Source organism: Gopherus flavomarginatus, chromosome 8 (genome assembly GCF_025201925.1).
Source record: "Gopherus flavomarginatus isolate rGopFla2 chromosome 8, rGopFla2.mat.asm, whole genome shotgun sequence".
In the NCBI taxonomy this organism is placed as follows: Eukaryota; Metazoa; Chordata; order Testudines; family Testudinidae; genus Gopherus; species Gopherus flavomarginatus.
The window spans coordinates 15,492,695-15,513,377 of NC_066624.1; the positions used below are offsets into that span (position 1 = coordinate 15,492,695).

The 20,683-nt window shown below is 40.6% G+C and overlaps 1 protein-coding gene across 11 annotated transcripts in view; it reads right to left on the reverse strand.

The window, feature by feature from the left end:
• The window catches only part of TENM1 (teneurin transmembrane protein 1), a 1,412,425-nt gene that overhangs the window by 183,701 nt on the left and 1,208,041 nt on the right, over positions 1–20,683 (reverse strand). For 9 of the 11 annotated variants that reach the window (XM_050964456.1, XM_050964455.1, XM_050964458.1 and 6 more), the window contains one exon: positions 2,603–2,755. The exons of 1 other annotated variant lie outside the window; for it this stretch is intronic. In XM_050964456.1, the coding sequence (XP_050820413.1) occupies positions 2,603–2,755 (153 nt within the window). The remainder of the gene's footprint in view (positions 1–2,602; positions 2,756–20,683) is intronic. One more of the 11 variants, XM_050964453.1, reaches the window with a different exon arrangement.

The window sequence follows — 20,683 nt, forward strand, 5'->3', positions numbered from 1 at the left end:
AAATCTGAACAGCAAGATGCCAATTATCACACGAAAGTACCAGTATGCTGATTATAATGGATTCCTGAGACATACAATCTCCAAGTACCAGCATCAATCGAATGCCTGGGTTTTTAATCATATTGCTCCATTGCAAAACATTAACTCCCAGCCACAGGTCAGCATGTTACAAAATGCCTCCTTAAAGAAACGTGCTTTGCCAGTTTGCAACTTTGATTTTCATTAAAAGATTAATTAACATATACGTTCTCAAAGGCTGGCACACCATCTCACAATGTCACTCAGGGATGGGAAATTGTGAGATTGTGAATATCTGGCAGTTTTATCTATTCCTGTGAAATCTCTATAGGATTGAAGTTGACAGACAAAATACTATCCTTTTCTGCTGAAGGTGTGTAAGATTAAGGAGGACAAGCTGTGCTGCTCATACATCTAAACAACGGGAGGGAGGGATGGTGGCCTGGGATACTTTACCACTCTTTTATAAAGAAGGTTGTGTGTCTCTTGTTAGTGCATGCTGCCACGCCCAGTATACCTGCTTGCTGGCTGAGGCCCTGGCTATGGCTTTTAATTTAGGACTTTGGTGAGCCGAACAGCCTGAAAGAGAGGTCCTCAGTCTACCAAACTCATGGGCACTAAGTAAAGAAGCTGTTATGCTGCTGAAGCATAAGGGGCTGCCAACGTCCCCTTCCTCTCCTTAGCACAAGCAGGATTTGGCCCTACATTATGAATATGGTGTCTGATGGCTATTTAAATAAAAGAGGGGAAATGAAGGTTAGAAGCGGAAAATATTCAGACCGGAATGTACACCCATGAGTTCACAAAAGTTGTAGCGCTGGACTCATGGAGCCTTTTTCCATGCGTCTCCACATGTGTAGGGAATACTCCCTGTCAGTGCCCCATCCCAACAAGAAGTAGGGGGAAGAGGTGGCAGAACAGTCTAAATCCCTTCAGCACTGCTGTGGAACTAGTTGATGCACCCTCCTGGGAAGCACTGCAGATGCTGCACACTTCTAAGCTTTGCCATTTCTGTGGAATCGTGTGGAACAGTTCTGTCCTACCACAGAGCGGCCCCACACATACATAAATAATCTCCACATCTAACTGATTGGTAATGCTGTAATTTAACTTGTTTGCACAGGGAACCTTTTCTATAAATCTCCCTTGAGAAGCCAAATGCTCCAGAAAAGCTTTTGTTAAATCTGAAGTATATTGATAAAGTGATTTAATAAAGTCAAGTACAAGGTATATGACATAACTTGGCCCTTTCCCACATGGAATCAGGGCACAAATACAGTACTGCAATTCACCATCAATCCATTCTGAAGAAAAAATGGAAATGACAATACTGTCACCTCCTTGTGTGTTACTGCAATTGCTTCTTTTTCTTCCACGGTCTCTTTCTACTTGTGCCACATTGATTTGTAAGCTTATTGTCCTGGGATGTAATAGCCTTTCGTAAGGATTGCTACCACAGTGGCCCATCATGTTTCATATTTAGGAGACCGTGGCATTTATTATATTTGTACAAAAGGCAGAGAATTCCCTATAATTGCCAGAGCCTTCAGGGCATGTCTACACTGCCCTACAGTTCGGATTAGAGGGGTGTGAATAGCAGCATGCATCAAAGTGCTGCACCGTAACTCTGCTGCATGGACAACGTAGGTGTGAACTAAAAGGTTCCTAGTTCGCCTTAATGTAGCGCTCTTAAAACAGGACTACATTAATGCAAACTAGGAACCTTTTAGTTCACACCCACAGCAGTCACATGGGAGAAATTCAGCACAGCACTTTGGTGCACACTGCTATTCACATCCCCATAAACTAAACTGTAGGACAGTGCAGACAAGACTTCAGTTCGATTCTGCCCTTCACCTCCTCCCCTCCAAAAAAGGCTGGTCTTTGTCTTTCTCGATTTCTGTTCTCCCAGTTTCCTCAATTTCTCCTCCTTCCCCTTGCTCTCTCTACTTCATTTGCCTGCTGTGCCAGTATCATGAGAAGGAGATTTTATCTACCACCTATGGTCAGACAAGCATAGGAATTCTATCCTTCCACATGAAGGGAGATGGGAAGGTGGGCAAGTGAGAGTGAAATCGTCATGTTTTCCTTTCCTTTTCACTACTCACACAGTGTTTTGGAGAAGAGAAAGATCTGGAAGCTGGGCCTTTTTCTCAATGGACAGCTTGAATTTTTTCATTCTGCCTAAGATTGGTTTTGATGATCAAGACATTTGCATAGCAGCATAGCCCTCAATCCCACACACTGGGGGTTGTTACCAAGAGGGGACCTGTTCAGCTATGGGCATTGAAGATCCCAAAGCTGGCTTTCATCAGATCACTGCTTTTGCAAAATGAAAGCCCATATTTTGTTCCATGAGCATCACTTTCTGAATAACCTTGAGCCATCCATTGATTTTAATGGGGGGGGCCCTGTTTGAAAAAAAAAATCAGTGGCACAATATGACCCATTGATTGGTTTAAAATTATAACAGAAGAGATTGAACCTTAATTAAAAATAGCCAAACTGTGACAAATATGTAATCTAAATTGCATTAAAGTGTAAATACTCCCAACCTCCCTCCCTGCCCTATACTCACACCTACCTTTCTTCTCTGATTTATCAGACACTTTCCCACCAACTGGCGAGTAGGTGGTATCCATGGACTCTGTGGCCCCGTTTCCTTTGCTGACTCCATTTTCATAGAGCTGCCCTTCTACAGGCTGCAGTTGCCATGTTAAGCCAAATAAATGTACTGCTGTAAAAAAATGAAGACCAATTAATTTATTCCTAAATCATAGCACCTTTGATTAGACTAAGAAAGAATGCAGCAAACTTGTTTCTGCAAACGTCAGGTAGTATTTGTCTCTGTGTGGAATAAATTAGAATTCCAAGTTTCTAACTTTACTCTAAAACTAAATGCCATCTTAATTTCCACATTTTCTTTTGGACACAGGCCAATGAGCTAGGTGATGAATTTCTTCAGCAATTAATGGAAATGCTTGCAATAAAAAGGATACTGATTGTGTGAATGTGCTACTCTATGATAGATTCTCATGCGTTAGCAGGTATCTGTTTCAATTGACCAAGAGGTCTCTCCTTTGCTGCATTAATATAATGCCACAAAGGAAAACTGTTCACCTTTTGCTGCCCAGTTCTGAGTGATATTCTTCCTAGTATGTTCCCAAATCATTTTCAGCCAGTGTCTGCCTAATCATTAAACGTGAACATGAGTGTATGCACGCGCACCTCCCTCATTCCCACGCATCCTACAAAAAGGCCAGGCACAATTAGCCCTAGAGCCAAGGGAGAGCAGGGACTTCTCCCTTCCTAATTCCCAGGAGGCGCACCCCAAAGTGAGTGTGAAAAGGTGGAGGAGCACAGCCATGGTAGAATGGGACTGACCTACAGGGGAAACAAGCTGTATCCCACAAAAGGGTAGTTAGCAGGCAAGCTTCCTCAGTGTCACAGTCACTTCCAGTGCTCCCCGTGGGATGGTGCACCCTGGGCTGTATATAAATGACATTGTCGATGTCTCTGATGTGATGGATGTGACAAGTGATAAAGAAAATGTACTTAATATTCTTCTGTATCTATTAGGAAGCTACACAAATTATATTTCACCTTGACATAACTACAGCTAATGCAAGAGAGACAAGGTCTCTTATGCAAACACAGCGCTCTACGACTCATCAGGAAGATGAAATGTGGGAAAGGTCCGTGAACTTTGTTGAAAGGCAAGTTTAACAATAATAATGTGGACATACAATGGCCTCAGCCAGCAAGGCCACAAGAATACTGCACAGCTAATAAAATGCAAGGTACAGTAGTTTACACTAGATGCACAAGTATTGTAAATCTCTACACCATGTTATTAAGACTCACCATCCATATATCCACAGCAAACATGATGCCCCAAATTCTCATTTCATTTACCTGACAGGGCAAGAAATCTTAACTGATTTACAGCTAGATTCTGATTTCAGTGTGTAATTGCAAAAATTATTCACTTCTCATTTACATTAATGTAAATTCAGAGTAAGTTAATAATCCTTAATGGACTTACTCTGGATTTATACTGGTGTAACAGAGATCAGCATCTCAAAAGTATGTAATCAGTATACAGTCCTATGGAATAATAATAATTTGAGTCTTCTGGTCTAGAAGACCTCACTGATACTAACCATACAAAGCCATAAGTACTCCTGTTCTTTTTGCTGATACAGAATAACATGGCTGCTGCTCTGTAACCATACTCTGTGTTCTAGCCTTGGAATTTATTAACTCAATATAGATCACTAGTAGATACAATGGAATCAGCGGGGATCACCATGTTTGCTGTACCTCTGTGTTTTTGTAGCATGCAGCATAATGGGGCCCTGATCCTAGCAAGGGCCGTGGGTTCTATTATATATTAACAAAGAGTTTGCAATTAATTATAATAATATATACAAATAAATATAAAGTGAGGTTCTGTAGCAGGTTTATATTCATGAATTGCATTTCCATGTTATATGCTGCAATATGATGTATGTCATGTGGCAGGGGGCTAAATGTGCAATGTATGTTTTTCCTTGGTCCACTTCTTTTGTTTAGCTTGGCTACATTATGCGTTTTGTCAGCCATTCTCACCAATTAACCTAGTTTGCCTTTGTCTTCTCTTCCAGCTGGGAAAGTACTGTAGTTTCTGTAGTACATGCCAAAGCTTGGCAAGCTAGCTGAACTGTTTGTATGTTTGACAGTCTGTTTCTTCCTGAAAAATACCAACTGCACTATAGAAATGATGGCCTTTGCAGCCTATGGGAGATTCCACATGATACCACTAGGTAGGTCTCACATTGAACAATGTATAAGGCTGGATGTTTGAACAGAAAATAAGTTCTACTTGGACTAAATTAAATGGCTTCTATCATTACAGAAACTGGTTATCTGGCAATCTTAAAATAAATCCAATTTTCATTATATTAACCATCAAGTTTGTGTGTGAGAACTATAGCTCTTTGACAAATTACCTTCAAATCTAGGTATTACTCTGGTAATAACAAGTGTACACACAACACTGGAAGCCATTAAATCTTGGAGAAGACTATTTCCGGAGCTCACTAGAGGAAGTAGCACATATGTATTTATCATTTTCATTAATATTTTTCACCACATTTCCATTAATATTTTTCTTTTCTTTCAGTTAAATATAATTTCTACAAAAATGCCTATTTGCCCTATAATAGAGGTGCAGTATGCATGATAAAAACTATATTTTATTTTAAATATACATAAATTTTACCAAGTAGGATTCAAGAAAGTTTGCTTTTAAATCTCTTTCAAACATCTCTGGAAGACCATGAAGCTCCATGCAGAAAGTATTTACTTGATTTTATTAAAACACCACAAAGGATGTTACCATTTGAAGCACTCTCCTTTTTCATTTGCCAGCACAATACTAGCTTCCTCTCTGCACATTCTCACTGCTGTTAATACAAGCACCTTCTTGTGTTTCTCTCTTGCTCTCTGGAACAACCAGCCTGATTACTCTGTCTCCTTGACTTTTTACCTTATTAGAGATCTAATCTGAAAACATATCTTTTCCCGATGTGCCAAACCCCAATTAATCCAGCCCTCCCCTATTATTTAGCTTTGCCATTAGGAGGCAGGAAACACATTTGAGGTAAAAATGTGATCCTCTCTTTATATGGTGTTTTGGGGTACACTGCAGATGTCAGATGCTAACATACAAATTGCAATTATATTGTATTTATATAACACGTTTAAGTCATTCTAAAATTTGAGATCCTCCTTGCAAAAGATAAATGTCAATATATATATATTTTTTACAATAATACAATATATGGTTAAATTAAAGACTTTGGTCCAGCTACTAAGTTTGACAGAGTTTACAGTCGACAGAGCTGACGAGAGTATAGGATGGTGTGTGGCAAGGTGGATCTAAGCTTGGTTTCCACTTCCTCAATCCTGGGCCTATTATGGCTGCTTTAAATTTTGTCAGCTACATTTGGTCCCATAGGACTGCTGTGCTGGCTGAGGATACAGTGGAGCACCGTACACTCTGCCTTGTCCTCAACATACCACCTAAAATGAAGCCAGGAAGCAGTGGCAATGCTGGCTCTCTGGCATCCTTGGTTGCCCCTTGTGGGTAACTTTCTGGCTGTTTTGCACCAGTGAGGTAACTAAAAACTGCCAGGGCCAAGGCCCTGGCCCTTCATCTGCAAAGCAAATAATTAGAATGACCTATTTTGCTCAACTTGTAATCAAAAGGAAATTGACATTTCTATATAAGTAACTCATGTCTTGTAAGTTTGCAGCATACTCAGGCAAAGACTCAGAAATATACAAAAGTGGGATTTTCAGGTTTCATTTTGTAAACCAGATAATTCCATACTTTCTGCTTATAAAGCCAATAAGATAATTTAATTTATTTGTATCTACCTTCTGTGTAAGCACAGGTTGTCAACTTATCTGCTGCAAGTTTGGCAGTATATGAAATGTGTGGTTTGGCTCAAAAGCAAAATAGACTCTCAACAGTGAAGAGATGACAAAAAAAAAGTGCCCTTTGCAATAAGCACTTATCTAACCCACATGACTAATTTTAGGGGACAAAATCCCAAAAATGTGTAGTCTCTCCAAATCACAACCTGCACAAAATGCCTTTTGTTTTGCTATTTTCATTTATTTTAGAAAATCTTATTAGAGCTTCCTCTATCAGATCTAAGAATTACAGTAGTTTTGACAGAACGGACTTCATCAGCTGACCACTGTTTCTGCCCTTCATCAGACAATGTCCAGCTATTTGAAAAGTATTTATTTTCTGCAATTGCACACTGGTCCTGTTTACAATGTTGGATTATACCCATGCTATGAAGTCATGATGTGCGCTGGTGTTTGTGATGTGGGAATTTTCTGCAATATTTTTATGAATCCTCAGTTTCCTCTTATGCTTTGCATTGCTACACAGTGTGGGGAAGAAGATTAATTTTGCTCTCAGGCTATGGTAAAAGATGTAAGTGCATGTGACACCTCCCTGTTTGGGTGGAATGAGTAGTGTTATTAAGGGACTGGCTGAAACTGACCCAGGTCAACAAAAGGTCCAGGGAGACAATGCATGCTCCAGTGATTCATGTTATTGACACTTAACAGTGGGAAGCTCTGGCCGGGGGGTTGTGAACTCAGCATGGTCCTGCCTGGAAAAAAATGACAGAGTGTCCAGCAGGGAATAAAGGGCTTATCTTCACTACTGGGTAAGTTGACCTAAGTTACGCTACTCCAACTATGTGAATAATGTAATGGAAGTTGACGTAGCTTAGGTCGATTTACCCCAGTGTCTTCACTGCACTGAGTCAACAGGAGACGCTCTTCGGTCGACTTAGCTTTCTCTCGGAGAGCTGGAATACTGGGGACAATGGGAGAACGTTCTGCCATCGATTTAGCGGGTCTTTATTAGACCCGCTAAATCAATCCTTGCTTCATTGATTGCAGCATCTTTGATCTCCCCATAGTGGAAATCAGCCCAAAGTGTGGGCTCTCAAAGAAGCTGAGCTCTTTCACCTGGGAACTGACTAAGGAAGGAAGTCAGAGAGAGACAGAGCCCAAAAATGGAGTTCACTACAGCTTGGCTGGTAAACTGTGGCTTGACCATTATTTCTCCGTGCTAACCTAAGGACTTCCAGTGCTGTGTACCACTTAAATAATACATTCTACTTTGTTTTGAAAAACACTGTGTGGGGTTTTGCTGCAAATACTGGCTGACATGATTAGTCCCTCAAGAGTCTATTCTCTACCAGATGTCTATTTAAATTGGACTCACTGAGCAGAGCTCACGGTGTGAAGCAGGAGTGCTGGAGCTCAGTAGGCTGCGGGGTCTACAGAAGGAGAAATGAGACACTTGGGAAATCTGGCACACTAAATGGGTTCCTCCAAGAGACTGTTCAAAAACTGGAGTGTAGCACAGATCCCGGGGATCCGTGACAGCATTCAGATGAAAGTTAAAATTACAAGCCTGATTTTCAGTTGTCCTAGGGCTCTTTACACTACACTAGGAGACAAAGTGAATATAAATGTAATTCATACACTGCCAGTGATGTGAAGTGGCTTCAGTGTAAATGAGAATCAGGTCCAAAGCTGCACTATTTGGAGGAGTATGTACATTGGCCAAACTGCACAGTCTCTACGCAAAAGAATTAATGGACACATATCTGACATTAGGAATCATAACACTCAAAAACCAGTAGGAGAACACTTTAACCTGTCTGGTCATTCAATGACAGACCTGCGGGTGGCAACTTTGCAGCAGAAAAGCTTCAAAAACAGACTCCAAGGAGAAATTGCTGAGCTACAATTGATATGCAAAGTAGATACAATCAAGTTAGGCTTGAATAGGGACTGGGAATGGCTGAGCCATTACAAACATTGAATCTATCTCCCCTTGTAAGTATTCTCACACTTCTTATCAAACTGTCTGTACTGGGCTATCTTGATTATCACTTCAAAAGTTTTTTTCTCTTATTTAATTGGCCTCTGAGTTGGTAAGACAACTCCCACCTCTTCATGCTCTCTGTATGTGTATATATATCTCCTCAATATATATTCCATTCCATGCATCCGAAGAAGTGGGCTGTAGCCCACGAAAGCTTATGCTCAAATAAATTTGTTAGTCTCTAAGGTGCCATAAGGACTCCTGTTCTTTTTGTGGATACAGACTAACACGACTGCTACTCTGAAACCTATTTGGAGGAGGACAGCTTATCCTCGATTAAATCTTCTATGTAATATGCTAGTAGCATTATGCTATGATCAAGTTATGAGATTCTGTGACTTATAACTGTTACATTCTTCATTTGGATATGATTTATCGAGATGAAGAAAGGGATAGTGGTTTCTGGTCTGGTAACCTTTCCTGAAATGAAGATTTGTGCCACATGGCTATTATGTCCCTCTTGACTCATAAGCATTTTCCTCTCTATAAGTAACACATTTTTATACCTCAGGAATAAAAACCTCAGGACAATGAAAAAGAGGGATCATTTCTTATACTTAGTCATATAAGGACCAACCTGGTTTCACGTTTCAAACTGAAACCTCTGTTAGAGTTAGGGACAGACAAATAAATAATCTTGGCAAACAGCACAATGAAGTATGATTGTTTCGCCTTTGTGAACTCTTTCTTTCAGTAGAGCTAAGGATTTGTAACTATACTGGAAATGTCCAAAATTTCTAAGACAAGCCTCTGCTAGTATCTATTAGTCAGACCTAGAATCATACAGAATAGAAACCTAAGTCATCCAGCTGTGAAACCCTTACTCACCTACATAAGCACTTCTGGACTCAAGTAATCCCACTGAAGTATTCACTAATGTGATTTAAGGTTGCACAGCTGTGGCTCCATTTGAAGAGTTTAACAATGTATATTCTACTGCAGTGGTTCCCAAACTTCTTCTGCCGCTTGTGCAGGGAAAGCTCTTGGCAGGCCGGGCCGGTTTGTTTACCTGCCACGTCTGCAGGTTCGGCCAATTGCGGCTCCCGGGGCCTTGGTTCACCGCTCCAGGCCAATGGGAGCTGCTGGAAGTGGCGGTCAGTACATCCTTCGGACCGCGCTATTTCCAGCAGCTCCCATTGGCCTGGAGCAGCGAACCAAGGCCACTGGGAGCCACGATCAGCCGAACCTGCAGATGTGGCAGGTAAACAAATCAGCCTGGCCCGCCAGGGCCTTTCCCTGCACAAGCGGTAGAAGAAGTTTGGGAACCACTGTTCTACTGCATTCTCTGAGCTTTCTGAATTGAGTAGAAAGCTACACAATTGATATTATCTATCAACATGTTATTGAGGTATATGTTTCTCAAAACCTGGCCCAATCTTACAACCTGCTAACACCCAAACTTGCACTACTGCCCTTTACAGTGTGTGAAAAGGGACTGAAATAAAGGACAGGACACAATGGAAAACAGCAGAGTGTTTGAACTTGTGCAACATTTTCTATAATATTAATGTGATGACCCAACACCTATCTCTGATGTCTGCTATTTCTAGTAATAAATAATGGGATAATGTCAAATGTATTTTTCATAGGAGAGTTGTAAATGTGTCTGAAATAAGTGATATATCTGACATTGAGGGACAATGGGTCTGATTTTCAGAGGCGCTGAAGTCACTGGAACTGCAGGGGTTAAGCACCTTTGAAAACTAAGCTCAGTGACTTTGCACGCTCAGATAATAAGCTGATAAAAGGCTTAGGCATTATGAAAGCAAAATGCTATGGACCAATGGTTATTCTTTGGTCAAGTCCAATGACACCTAATTAAACAGTCAAATCATCAAGTAAGAATAAACTATTGTATCATACTTTAAGAAAACAATGAATTAGTGGAAAACTACAGAAAATAAAACCATATGTTCTTATACTAATAAAAATTCCTTTGTAGATTTGTGTCACCCTATTTTTAACATCTGATTTGAATTTCCTCCACAACTGCTGATTGTTGCTTGACTTTTTAGTTTTATGATAAGACTCATCTAAGCAGCAGATGCTGCATCATAAAAACAGTGTATTTAGAGACAACACTACAGAATCGTAATGTATTTTAATATCATCTATATCAATACAGAGCCAGAGATAAAGACAGCAAAACACATTTAAGATACTGAACAATACTTATGTGCTGATGACTTCCGTGTGCTAAAGTCAGTTGATATCACTGCACTTATTTCCCGTTAGCTCTTATCTCCAGGCCATAGTGAGGGCAGGTTGAGCGGGGAAGCCACCCAGGGTGCAGAGCGGCCAGGGGTGCAAAAATGGGGTGGTGCGCAGGATTGGGCCCAGCGGTGTCTGCCACAACTCCCCTGCAGGATTGGGCCCAGCAGCAGCCAGCCAGAACCCAGGGTGCCCAGCATTCTCCCCCCATCCAAATCACAGGCTCAATGACCCCATCGGGAGCAGTATCCCTAGCACTAGGATCTTGGCTCCTACTGACCATGCTCATTGCTCAGTAACATCTGCTAAAGCTGCTGCTCTCGCTGGGGATTAAAAGGGTTAAAGGAGGGGAAGGGGCAAATTGAGAGTGGGTTGGGAAGGTCTGAGCAAGGGACAAAAACTGGCTGGGGGCGGGTGCAGGAGAGGGGCCAAAGAGCAAATTTAGGAGCGGGGTAGGAGCCGGGGTTCAGCCCAAGGGGATGAGGGACTGCCAGATGGTGGCAGAGGGCAAAGCCCCAGCACAGGGAGGGGCAGAGGGCACAGTTACCCAGATAGGATGAGCCACTCGCCTTGTTTACAAAATAGCATGGAGGGGCAGAGGGGCTTCCAGGCTTAGGAGGAAGTGTTCAGACAAGAAAAAAAAAGTAGTAGTAGTAGTCCTGGGCTGCTTGTGATTTTCAGTACGAGAAGCAACAGCAGAACCAAAGAAAGTAAAGTAAAACATGCCTCTATATAGTCACCACTCTGTAATGGTAAAACACACCCTGCTCCCTCCTTTAGCTGTGTTTTCCTGTTACTATGACCCACCCTTACTTGTTGCTGCCCCACCCTGATTCAATCGATATTACAGAGAACAGAATAAGGAACCTCCCTCTGATCTACTGTTATAATGCTCCATTGACTCCAGCAAGGTGCACTCACACATCAGGGAATTGATACTGTTAGGGCCAACTGGCCCAGGATGCTGAACATACCTTGGCTTTTCTCTTAAAAGGCCTCTAATTTTGGACCGGGGACAATTTTCAGTTATGCCCACACATAAAAATTCAGGCCATTTACTGGACAGGTGACTAAACCAATACAGAAATCTGCATTGGGTGTAAATGTGGATTGAGGCTGCTGGTGAGATATACACTGGCAAAGAAGCATGTCCACTATGATCTGTGTCGCAGCATTCTGGGCTGTGACCTAGCCAGTCTGTTCCTGATACCTTTGTCTATGAAACCAGGCCACCGTTCTCTACGAGAACTTGGTGATATGTCCATCTAGCCATTACAAGTATGATATTGGCATTGTCTCAGACTGAAGCACAGCATAATCTGATTTCACAATCACAACCATATACTCTTTTCTGTCTCCACAGTTAGGTGTGAGGGGCCTCGCCTGGCCAGAAGTCAAATGTCAGAGAACCATACAGTTAGAAGGGACTGCAAGAGTCATCTAGTCTAAACCCCTTCCAAGATGCAGGATGCATCATGCCTCTTTCCAGCTGTCACAGCATAGCTTCCCTCACTGAATGATACTTCCCACAGGGGCTTTATACAAACAAGCCATGCTAATATAATCCTTCCCCTTTAAAGGGGTATTATCACAATATGCTTGGCAGGATTCCATAGGAAAAATTATCAGGTATAAGCCAACCATAATATTGTACCAGCAAGCAAACAATAATCAATATTCTTCTTAGAAAACTAAAATCACTATGCAAAAAGGTAAAAAACCAAAATCTTACATCCTCTCCCCCACAAAATGGATGTCTCCCTCATATAAAGGCCAGAGAAAGGGTGGCTTCTGCTTATACAAAGTCAAATGCTATGCTGGTAATTTGATTGCTAGATAATGCACCTCCCTGGTAAATTCATTCTTTGTTTACTCTTGAGTCCCTTTTATTCTCCGATGTGTCACTGAAAGAGATGGCGGTTTGTTCCAGATATAGTCTCACTGCGGGGTGATGGAAAACCACCAGTATCATTTTGTTTTTTTTATAAACAGAAATGCAATTTTATGTCTTTCTGAATACGTTTCATGCCATTAAGTCATTGCAGTATCCATATTTATGGTATGATTATTTCCAGTCCATGTTTTTTTCAGTGCCTGTCAATGAGTTTAAAGGTTATATAGGAGGATACTATAAGGATATTAAAGGATTGTGTGAAATTAATGTGACACTTAAAAGAATCATACAGTAACTTATCATCTACGTACTGTACTGATATGCAAAAATAAATGCACTCTCATTACTCTATAATATCCTAATTCAGATTATCTAAAAAAAAAAACCCCAGTAGGGGCGCAAATATGCTTGTTCATCTCGGGTACTAAAATGCCTAGTTACAGATCTGCCTTATCTGTATTATACCCACTAACCAAGTCCATCAGGAGTACTTCTAACATGTCACAAATATGCTTTCAAACAATGGTCTTGTCATTTAAAGTCCTCCAAACCTGTCAAGAGATCTGTTTCTTCCTACACCCCAAATTATACTGGTGAGAGGTGCAGCTTTATTCCATATAGACCAGTGACAAATGTACAAAGCAGGACATATACATGAAAGGAAAACTAGGACTCACCCTTTTCTACATTACAACTCAAGACAGAAGACCTTAAAATCCCATTATTATTGTTATACATGGTTAAGATCTTTCAATAATTTCTAGAGATTTATAAAATGTATATGTCATAATTTTGGGGTAATTGTACCTGTATTCCCCCTCCAACATCCTTCAAGGGCACATTTCTTCTTAAGGTAAAACATTACAGAGAAAAGATATTAGAAAATAAAAACCTACATTCATGCTAAAAGGCTTACTAGAGGTCACCTCAATGCCAGCCTACGGCTCTGGAAGGTTCTAGTCCTTCAAAACCCAAAGCTGAGTTTTCCCCAGGGTTACAAGTTTATAACCATCTTAGATCCAGAATGAAAGTTAGGGCATGTCTTCTTTTCAGCTTGGAAAAGAGACAACTAAGGGGGGGATATGATAAAGGTCTATAAAATCATGAGTGATATAGAGAAAGTAAGTAAAGAAGGGTTATTTACTTCTCATAATACAAGAACAATGGGCGACCAAATGAAATTAATAGGTAGCAGGTTTAAAATAAACACAAGAAAGTATTTTTTCATGCAACGCATTGCCAACCTCTGGAACTCCTTGCCAGCGAGTGTTGTGAAGGCCAGTACTATAATGAGGTTCAAAAGGGAGCTAGATAGATTCATGGAAGATAGGTCCATTAATGGCTATAAGCCAGGATGGGCAGGAATGGTGTCCCTAGTATCTGTTTGCCAGAAGCTGGGATTGGGTGCCAGGCCATGGATCACTTGATGATAATTGTTTGTTCATTCCCTTTGGGGCATCTGCCATTGGCCACTGTCAGAGGACAGGATACTGGGCTTGATGGACCTTTGGTCTGACCCAGTATGGCCATTCTTATGTTCTTAAGAGGTTAATGTAAATTATTAATCTCTCCTCAAATGGAAGCCTCTTCCTAGGGAATACCCAGGAAATACAGTTAACATTTATTGTCCCATAAATTGACACTGATCCGGCATATTTTCAAAATAATCTTTTGAACTCCTAATTCGTGCATTGGTCACATCTCCTCCCCCTGCCCCTCCAAGAGTTTACATACAATTCCAGCCCACAGTAACAAAAAAATTTAAAACAATGAGGTTTTTCAATGATATTGCAGGAAATTGACATATCTGTCACAGTGTTAATCATTTTTCTCTCATTCCCTATATACCTATGCATGAAGCTGTGTTGGAGACCTGTTAAATGTCTGAGAAGGGACTGTAAGCACTTTTGCACTGTTGAGATTTAAGTTCTTCTATGAAAGTTGTCTTGATATATTTGGTCAAGGTGTTTGCTTTGTTTTTTTTCCTGTACTGTGTTTAGAGATTTAAAAAAACCTAAAAACTACCTATATGTCTGATCCTGCGAGTTATCCTGTTAAACCCTGCACACACTTAGCCCCATAAATCAGTGGCATCAGGGCCTGTATCTTTATTTCTCTATATACTGCTTCCCTTCTATCTTCTCAGGAAAAACTAATCTTGTCATATTTCATGTCTCCAATTCTCCACCCACAATCAGTTATATTGGCTTTTTAGTAGGTACTACATTTTATTACATTCGTCCCTTTCTAAAGAACACAACAACATTAGAGGAAAGAAAGATATTAATATTTTTAATAATGTATCACAGACATTCTTTCAGTTGGGGAGGGAGGAAGTAGGATTAATGAGTGAAGGTAAAACTAGGCAAATATTCACCCTGCAACAGACTCAGTGTTTACTGATGCTGATTATATCCTTCTTAAGTCTTAAAACAAACTAAAGCATAACAAGGACCCAAATGATTTGCTATTTTGCTGACATCTTGAGATTCATCCATTTGTAGAACAAGTCATGAAGTGTATATCTCAGAAGGATTACCTCTAGCTATGCATCCATAACTTATGTGGCATTTACTGTATGAAATGTTTGTGCAATTCATTTTCCTCAATTTTTAAACTGCCTAATCCAGAAAAGTTGGAAAAGAACATATACCAATTTCAGCCACGTAGAGACATGGACAACCATATAAAATACAAGTTATTTACATGTGCTGTAGATGGTATGAGCATTAAGAGGCGGATTTGGCTGATTTCACAGTGCCATCTTACATATGGACCTATAGGTTAATGTATAACTTGTTTTCTATATTCAGTCTTTCAACCTGTTGGCAATTCAGTAAACTGCTAACTACTCAAAAGCTCAATCAGACTCTCAAGAATCACGAGAGAAGCTGCTGCATGTATTGCGCTTCTCAAACACTGATAAAATGCATTAACCTCACCCTCTCCTGATGTGTTGCATACACTCATGTCTTATTGACTTCTTCATATGGCTAATTAGTAAATTCAAGTAATCGTGTTCAAGACTGCGACAGGGTGCTGGGCAAGAACTGCTGACTCAGCTCTCTGTCATGCCAGCTCCCATTAAGGGAAGTAAATTGGAGCTGGCTAGAGAAAACCTGTACCTAACTGGGGAATGAGAGATAGTTGCCTGCCCAATTAGCCATGGTTATATAAAAGGCTGGGTGGAAGGAAGCCGGGGGAAAGGAGGAGTGAGGGAGTAGAAGCAGAGTGATAGCTCTTCCCTCCTGGGTGCAGACAACTAGAACTCAAGCTGTGTATGGTAAAAAAGTAGTGGGAGCACAACCTATAACTAAACGGCACCAGCGGTTATTGAATCCGAGGGTCTCATAGTGACTTTGTCAGCACAGCAGGGGGAGGAGCCAAGAGGGCCCTGCAGTGCCATATTACAAAGATTGACACCAATGCATCGATTGCCAAAACATGTGATGGGGCTATATGTATGCAGTCAGCATTTTCTGTGCTCTCTGCAACAATTATTATGAGTTTGCAACATTTTCATAGGAGCTCACCCTGCTAAAGCTAAAACAGGATATTTGGTAGACTGAACACTGTGACTACAGATTTTCAAGAAATCAGTCTGTGCTGCTTTTCAAACAACCACTTCAATGCTCCCCTTGATCTCTGTATGAGATGCATTTATATCAGTGGTAACAGCAAAAAGTATGCGCAGTGGTTTATAGATTGAAAATGAGAAAGTAGACAAAATGTAGTAAAAACTTTACTGACTTGTAGTTCAAAAGACAAAAACACAGAACAAGTGGATGTTTTCAGCTAAGCTTTCAGACTTTCCCTATGGTGTTCCCATTGGTACAGAGAATCTAAAAGAACAAAAATGGATCTAGCTAGTTACAAGGAAAATATTTCATATTTTGATTAGAGAGAAGTAAACCACAATTCAGGGTGTTTGGATCCAAATTTCTGGCTCGGCTAATTACAAATATAGAAATCATTTGCAAAATTTGAAGCTGGAATCAGGTTTGGATTTCCAACACCTACTCTGAATGGGGACTGTTCTGATCTGGGGTTTAGATTCTGGGTCCATCTGAAATTGTGATATATAGTTTTTAGGTCTAACAACAGGAAAAACAGTTTCAACAGCACACTAAGTTGCTGAATGATATGCATAAGAGCAGGCTTACATATTAAGAAAATATCAACATTCATTTGGTCTGAAATCACAGTTTCCCACATGGCAACAGGTATTTTATTACAATAGAAGGACAGTTTGATTTTGCCATTTGCAAGGTTCCCCTTATCCTTCATAATAGTAATAGTAGTAATAACAGCATGAATAACACCACCACCTAACACTTATATAGCACTTTTCATCAGTACATCTTAAAGTGCTTTAAGAAGGTGGTCAGTCTCATTATTCCCATTTTACAGACAGGGAAACTTAAGTGCAGGGAGATAAAGTAACTTGCTCAAGGTCACCCAGGATGTCTGTGCTAGAAACAAAATCCAGGTCTCCTGAGTCCCAGACCAGTGCTCTATCTAGTACCAATTTGTTCCTGCAACACTGAAGTCAATGGGAGTTTTGCTATTGACTCTATTGGGAGTAGGAACAGGTTCTGTATGCATAGTTTAGTGATACCGCTACACAGTTTGGACCCAACCATGGAATTCTTACTCAGGCAAAACTGCCCCAGACTTTAACAAAACTTCCCTTGAGTAAGAATTGCAGGATTCAACCCAATGTGAATCACAGTGAGTGAAAGAAAAAGATTTGCTGAGTGAATTTTAATTGTAGAGTATTTCACAGAGTATGATTACAAAATCTTTTCATACATTCACCTACTCTTATTTAAAACGTGAACATTTAAATTCTTGGCATGAAAAAATATGTAAATTTGAAACCCTAGTGAACGAGTGAACTTTCAAAATAGTTTATATGCTATTATTCATCCCTAACAAAGGAAAAGAATTAAGGAACCTGACTCATAACAGCAGGCTCTGAACATATTTAAATATTTAATCTGCCAGATATGGGCATAGTGAATATTAAAGCTGAATACCCCAGTTAACAAGTATCTGAATTTACTACAGAACTTTTAGAACTAAAACACTTTCCTGGATAAACAAAAAGACAGATGCATCTTGGGACATTTCCCAATTTAACACACACATTTTCTGGTCTAAAAAATGATTTTTTTTTTACATTTAAAGAGAAATCATTCTCTATTATACTTCCTACAGAATATTTAATATCTATTAAAGAAATACACATTTCTCACACAACGAGAAGGCAATGTTCTCCACAGACATTGTTGGGAGGACTATGATAAATATAGCTGTCCACTTAAAGCACTTGTGGGGTTCTGTGGGGCTTATCTCATCCTTTGTTCAGTACATTAGAAGGGCTAATAAGGAGGCAGGACTTATGGTACCCATCAGCGTACTGATGACATCCAGTGCTAATCTCCAGTAAAGGTGGCTGAGCACTTTGCCCAGTGGCAGGATGAGGGATGAAGTGAGATGGTATTGGTGTGATAAGGAAAGCAACCAGATGAGGTTGAAATAAAATCTATGGGCTTTCCTAATATGTTCTCCAGTCGTTACACAAGTTCACAATAAGGGCAGCTTATTACACACTCAGCTGCTTTTAACCAATCACACACCAGCAGTGGCCAAGCCCACTTTCCCATCTGCATTAGACTAGAAAGTCACAACTTTCCTTCTGTTGCTAACAGCATCTAGGTCTTTGTCACCTGTTGGCTAGATTACTTCAATGAGCAATTAATGGGGCTACACGTTGAATCAGGTGTCAGAAACTTTGGTTAATACAGAATGCTGCTGCATTTGTTAAACAGAGCTTCTTGAGAGGAGTATATTGTGGGATGAGGGAACTGGAATCACAAGAAGATAACGCTGTTGGTTTTGGTTGAAGGCGGATGGTGCATGCTGGATGGGGGTACCTTCTTCTGAGTGAGAGCTGATGCTGTGTGCTGCTGAGTAAGGGTGCTGAGAGACAGTTAGGGAAGGTGCTTTGTCTCCTTTCCTCTCTTCCTATCAATCCACTTGCAGTGTTCTTTGCCTCAGGGAAGCATTGCTTAAAGATAGTGAGAAGCTGAGAGGAGGAGACACCTCATTATCTTTAAACTTGGCAGGGAGGGTTGGAAGACTGACAAACCACAGCAGCAATGGGGAGGCAGAAATAGGAGAAAGAACTACTCCTCCTTCCTTCTCCTTAGCTTGTTTCTTCTGGATCCTAGCAGCCATTAGCCATTTTAGTCTCTTTGCTATGCCTCCTCTGGCCACACTTTTGTGTCTTGCCTATGGATCATGACCCCCTATTTGAGAGATGTTGGTATATATTATTCTCAGACTAGAACAGGGATTGTGCCAACTCCCACTTAGTTTTCCACACACAACATGCTTAGTCAAGCTTTGTGCATACAAGATGCCAGGCTATTGCTCACTCCAATACATATAAATGAGTCCTGCATGGGTAATTTTCAGCTGAAAAATTGAAAGCAGTTCCAGTGGCTGTTTAGTTATGATACAACTCTGCCTTGGGACAAGTTGGCCAGATAGCTGCTGCAGGACACTTCAGTCAGCCAAATACAGCTCCAAAAGAGCAAGATAGGATTCAGGTGGTGGTGGCACAAAATAACTCAGAGTTTTATGTTTGGTGGAAAGACAGTTTTTCACAGAGTGAAAATCACTAAGTAGAAAACATCAATGTGTAGGATTTTCAATGACACTGAAGGGAGTTAGACACCGAAAGCACTTTGACATTCAATGGGATTCGGGGACCCAAATCCCATAATGCACTTTGAAAATTCCAAGCAACATTTTTATTTTTCACAAACATGGGTTTTCCTATATCTTTTCAATAGATTCAACAGCATTGAAGTTTTTGACACATCCCTAGAACATACTCCCTAATATTATTATTGTACAGACAGGTTTTATATTCAAAACATTATTTTGTAAAACTGTAAAAAAAGTGTTTGTATTGGAAGTAGGGACCTTGGGCTCTTCAACGTTTCTTAGACAAAATTAGCACTGCAGAACAAAGCAAGATGTTCATCAATATCAGACGTACATGGCAGCATTGTTTTAATTACAGTGTATACTCTCACTCTATACACCAATGTGATGTTTTTCATCTCTCTCAGGGTCCAGCAAGAAAAATATATTACTTACATTTTTATTGAAAATATTTAATCAATCAAATGCAAAAACACAACAAAAATGAGGGAAAAGACACAAAAAAGAATTCTTGGGCTATATTTTTTGATACTGGAAACTGAAGTCCACTATTTAGTCACAAAACAGATACAGATCACAGGAAAAAGTACAAGGAAAAACAACATCTATGCAAACCACACTGTCCCACTAATATACCCCGTTTAGGTAGATATAAGAGGGTAGTTCAGCCTCTGTGTCCCTTCACTGAAAGAATTTGCAGAAGACATTGACAAAGACAATATAATTGGTGATAGAGATTTTTGTAAAATGGAATCTATTTATTAGAAACAGGACTGAAAACAAATTCATCATGTCAGCCACTGAGCACCAGTCAAAAACTAATGACTTTGTCATTATTAACTTAGACCAAAACTGAAATACAAACGAGAAGCAAAAAGGCTTTTTATCCCATAACCCCTGAGGACAAGTTTACACAAAAAACTTAAATCGAACGATATTAGGTCAACTTACAGCCACTGCAGCAATTACTGCAGCAGTGGTTCACGTCACACTTTCCTCTTTTGGTTGATGGTGAATGTCCTCATCAGGAGCACTTCCATCAAGCTAAGTGGGGCAGTGTGGGGAGCTGAGAGTCCAGGCTTTCAGGTCCTCTTGCAGCTCCCCACCAGGAGCCTGGCTGCCCCACAGGCTCCCCGCTGGCTGCTCGCCACCTCTGTTCGCTGCAACCACCTGGCTCTCACCTCCCTGATCTCCTCTGGGAGTGGGGAGCTGGGACGCTTGGTGCAGAGCACCTTGTGGGGAGCCGGGGCTGCAGCCTGACTGGGAGCGGGGAGCTAGGACCCCAGGGGCAGCCAGCTCCGAGTGGCGAGCTGGGCAGCAGGAAGCAGCCTAGCTGGGAGTGGGGAGTGCTTTCT